The sequence below is a fragment of the Chanos chanos genome, chromosome 16 (assembly GCF_902362185.1).
Source record: "Chanos chanos chromosome 16, fChaCha1.1, whole genome shotgun sequence".
Classification (NCBI taxonomy): Eukaryota; Metazoa; Chordata; class Actinopteri; order Gonorynchiformes; family Chanidae; genus Chanos; species Chanos chanos.
Genome location: NC_044510.1, coordinates 5,556,674 through 5,561,273, shown reverse-complemented (window position 1 = coordinate 5,561,273; position 4,600 = coordinate 5,556,674). Strand labels below are relative to the sequence as shown.

The window sequence follows — 4,600 nt, the reverse complement described above, 5'->3', positions numbered from 1 at the left end:
TGAACCAATTAGTGAAATAACTGCGAATGAGCATCAATTTAAACTCGCTTTTAAATGGTGGTTCGTATGATGAGGAAAACAACGATGTATTCAGACACTCCCATTCTTACATACGTATGAGATTCACTAGAAGAAAAAAGTACCCTCGGGCCATGAAAAAAGTCTCGGGAGGCGTTGAGAAACTGCAGAAAATAGCCAAGGAATTTCAAGAAAATTGACATTTTTACAAATTGGGACTTCAATACTCTTTGAGAAAAGATGATCGTGACTCATACGCATCGATAAATCCGCCAGCAGCATTAGCAAGTTAAGATTGCAACAGTGTTTCGAGTTAGCCAGTTAAATTTCAATTGTTTGACTTCGAGTCGCACACTTGGCACGAGCAGGCTAATTTACCAAAGGCGGCTGCGGAAGGAAGGTAATCGAAGTTTTTCCTTCAGTCCTTGGAATGTAATTCCGTCAGTTTTTGATTCGATCAACGTAACGTATGATTCAGATAATTTAATATTAGTTTGCGGAACATCTATAGGTTTTTAAAGGAGGAAGCGGTAACAAGAATTGCAAGCAAATTTTGTGGCTAACTGTACTTTTCAAAAGAGCAAGGGCGGACGGTGAGGACGTTTTAAACTTTTGTCGCTAGGTAAATGTTGTAACGTGCTTTGATTTGATCTCGAATTGTTTCTAGCTATTGGAAATAGTCGTTTGTTAACATTGTGTCAAGCCAATTCGAATTTACACTTAAACGTGGCTGAGAATAGTCACATTACGACCAAGTGGTGATTTTCAATGGAACTCTTGATCGTCTAACTTTGACTCCAGGTGTCCAAAGTACAATTCTTGACCAAAGTCTGAAATTTGCTACCACTTGTAGATTGTGAACGATGTCTGGTGAAGAGGAAAGATACAAACTGGTGGTCGTGGGTGGAGGAGGTGTGGGAAAGAGCGCTTTGACCATTCAGTTCATCCAGGTGAGTTTTGAAGTATCTATGTCGACGTATTCTTTTCCTCGGTCTAACAACGTGGTATTTGCGCTCTTAACAGGTAATTCGCAATGCTCTCCTTGAGTGGGTTAAACAGCAATGTTAAGTGTGTGTTGTTTTTTTTTTCCCTCAACGTGTCCTCTCTTGTTTAGGCCCAAAAGCAATAGGTTGGCCTCTTTCATTTTGAGCAACATAGTGCACAGTAATGAACAACAGGAATAACTGACATTTTTCTGTTTTGCTTTTCTTTTTTCTTTTGTCACAGTCATACTTTGTGTCTGATTATGATCCTACCATTGAAGACTCTTACACTAAAATCTGCACTGTGGATGGGAAGGAGACTCGACTTGACAGTATGTTTTTGTTTGTCTCCTTTTTCTCATACAAAATGACAGGAATGAATGTCTGTCTATGCCCTCTGTGTGAGACAGATCACATTCTCTATGTGGGCTCTCTCTGTGAAGGGAGAAATTTTTTTTGTTGTTAAATTGAAATTGCATCAGTGTGATTCAGAGTTGACTCCATTAAGACCAGCCCTAGTTTTGTTTTGACTTGCTTAGCTAGTTTGCCAGCACACTGCCAGCTGTTTCAGTGGCAAACATTATTTTGAGCAATTATGTTACTGTCTCTCTGTGTGACTAACTTCCTGCTTCAGTATTGTTTCTGTGTGTAATTACATGACTACATGTATATGTGTTTGTGCTGATTGTGCTAAGACTACCTTTTATGTTATAAGTGTGTAATTGTGTGAGTGTTTTATGTCGTCTTGCTCACATGTCTTGAATATTATTGTGTCTCCATGTTAACTTTTTGTTTATTTGTAATGAATCAGTTTCTGTTGTGTGTCTTTCTTGTCCAGTTTTGGACACAGCAGGTCAAGAGGAGTTTGGCGCCATGAGAGAGCAGTACATGCGATCAGGAGAAGGCTTCTTGTTGGTGTTTGCTTTGAATGACAGTGGGAGGTGAGATTTCTTCCCCCTGTGTGTGTGTGTGTGCGTGTGCGTGTGTGTGTGTGTGTCCAAGAGAGAAGGGGGAACAGAGAGTTGGCAGTCTGAATGTGTGTACACATGTGAGAACTCATATCGAGAGTGTGGGGGTGTATGTGTGAGAGTGTAGGCCGTGTATTTGTCTGTGTTTGTGTGGTCGCAGCTAAACCGTGGCTGGTGTTTTTGCACAGACAGTGGTTAAGGGGGCCGGCCTTACCGTCAAACAACTTTAATCATTAGCCTCCTTAAAAATCAGTAAACATTAAAAAAAAAACCCTATTGAGCTTACCTTGAAAAGAGATGCTGCTTCCTTTGGGAGCCAAATTAAAATCCCTGAAACCTTAAAAAAACCTTTGCCAAAGTCTCACCCCGTGTATAAACCGCCGAAGTCCTTTTTAGCGCTTCTGGAGTCCGTTGGTGTGTTTTATAAATCGAACAAGTTCTAAATTCTGCTGTTCTATCTTCTCATCTTTAGTTACACTGAGATCCAGAAGTTCCATACTCAGATTTTGAGGGTGAAGGATCGAGATGACTTCCCCATGGTTCTGGTCGGGAACAAATCGGATCTGGAACAACAGAGAGTGGTACTGACCCCAGACGTTTTGCACAACTGAAAAATGTTTGGAATCCACATGAAATTACAGCAGTGGAAGGAGTGCCAGTCCAAATGCTCCACAGCCCTTTGCTTGATAACGACTCCTTTCTCAATCAAGGCGATAACTCGCATATAAAACCCAGACATCATCCAAGTTAGCCAAGAAAATTATCATCATAGTATAGTAGTGTTTTTGTTTGTTTGGTTTTTTTTAATGCTTATTTGCCAACTTGAGGATTCAGTATGTATACGCTACGACGACAATTGCCAGCAAGACTAATTGTGATATTCTACATTTAGTGTTAAGCAGCAAAAATGCACATTTCAGTTAATGGGAGCATGTGGCTCTTCAGGTTTCCCGTGAGGAGGCCATGGCATTCGCCAGAGAGAACAGGATCCACTACATGGAATCGTCGGCCAAGAGCCGCTACAACGTGGATGAGGCTTTTTTGGAGGTGGTGAGAGCAATAAGGTAAAAACAATAATAGTGGTGTTTAGTCAGCCCCAGAAGCAGTCTTAATAACTCTCACAGGAAGTTGTGACTTTTTTTTTTTCAAACTAAATTTCATTGACTGCCTCTGTCTGCCTCACACTCCTCCCTATCTTTCACACTCATCTTCCCTTTTCTCTCTCTCTCTCTCTCTCTCTCTCTCTCTCTCTCTCTATCTGTTGCTCTCTGTATCTTTATCTCTCGCTCTCTCTTACTCATATACACAAACAGAAAATTCCAGGAGACTGAGAGTCCCCCACTCCCTGCTAATCATGGTCGGAAGCAGAAGAGTAACAGCTGTCCCTGCAGCCTCCTCTAACTCCTGTTCTGCACTGTCGCCAAGGAGACTGAAGCCCCCACCCTCACGCCCGGTGCCTTACTTCTGCACATAGTGTGTGTTTGTGTGTGTGTGTGTGAGTGTGTCTGAGTGAAAGAGGGACAGGTTTTTAAGCAACATACCAAGGTTGGCCTTTATGTGTAACGAACTCTTTGTGTGTGTGTGTGCGTGTTTGTGTGTATGTGTGTGAGTGACAAAATGTGTTAAAAGTGATGTGATTGGTTGACGAAAAAGGTGGGCAATCGCAGAGTCATTGGCCAATGAGAGATGGGCAGCTCTCTTTGAGGAGGGGGTGATGGCTACCATTCCAGTTTTGTTTTGTTCGCACTTTTAAGTGAGTATCTTTAGAATAAGTGTTTTTTGTTTTGTTTTTCTGTTTTTGTTTTAAATTTGGGGTTCAAAGTGATTTTTTTAACCAGAGAATTTTGTCATTTCTTAAACATTTCATCGAGAGGATGGAAAGGAAGAGGCTGTTGCTCTCGGTAAGGATTTAGGAAACATGATGCTAGGACAAATATCTCTTCGAGAGAGAGAGAGAGAGAGAGAAAGAAGAAAGAAAGGAAAGATAGAATGAACATGTATCTTCTTGTCAGTGCGGTCAAAATAGCATCAACATAGTATCTGCTGGAGTTAAGGGAGTTTTATATGTGTGGCTATCAACCAATCAGTGGTTTTCTCTAGAGACGAGATAGAGTGTATTAGGACCACAAATACTTTATCATGTTTCTTGTCAGCACTGATCTTAGGTTTAGTGGTGGTGTTGTTGTTGTTGTTGTTTTTAAACACAAACAATATTAGATATCTGACATAAAGCTGACATAATGCAGGACTTAATGGTTACCATGCTAGTTTCAGATGTGTAACCATTTTAAGATAACCTGGGTATTGAGAGTCAAGGCTTCAGACAGGTGCTGTGAAGAGGTTTCCTTTCCTGATTTAATTTCCGTAATGAGAACTGAGCTTGAAAGTCCTGGGTGTAGGCAATTCAGACATTTCATAACCAGACAAACTGTGGGCTGTTTTCTTTTCCTCTATCACGGTTTGTTTTTTTTTTTTTTTTCAACCTCTCTGGATTGCTCTATAGGGGATAGAACGAAAGCAGGAGGTTGGGAATGATTCTGTAGTGTTTTTATGGATGGATTGTGTGTGTGTGTGTGTGTGTGTGTGCATGTGTGCGCGTGCATGTGCACGTGGAGGCATAATGTGTGCATG

General features: G+C 41.1%; 1 protein-coding gene across 1 annotated transcript; it reads left to right on the top strand.

Annotated features, from left to right (window-relative positions):
• Positions 1–347: 347 nt before the first annotated feature.
• rras (RAS related) lies at positions 348–4,600 on the top strand. The gene is made up of 7 exons (XM_030793356.1): positions 348–418; positions 872–968; positions 1,246–1,333; positions 1,840–1,942; positions 2,442–2,550; positions 2,915–3,033; positions 3,283–4,600. Exons 2-7 carry the CDS (start codon positions 882–884, stop codon positions 3,368–3,370), a joined length of 594 nt encoding a protein of 197 aa, XP_030649216.1. The 5' UTR covers positions 348–418; positions 872–881; the 3' UTR covers positions 3,371–4,600.

Coding starts and splice junctions, on each gene's coding strand:
- rras (XM_030793356.1), top strand. CDS start 882: ATGTCTGGTGAAGAGGAAAGATACAAACTGGTGGTCGTGGGTGGAGGA. Junction 969..1,245: donor TGACCATTCAGTTCATCCAG/GTGAGTTTTGAA, acceptor CTTTTGTCACAG/TCATACTTTGTGTCTGATTA. Junction 2,551..2,914: donor ATCTGGAACAACAGAGAGTG/GTACTGACCCCA, acceptor GTGGCTCTTCAG/GTTTCCCGTGAGGAGGCCAT.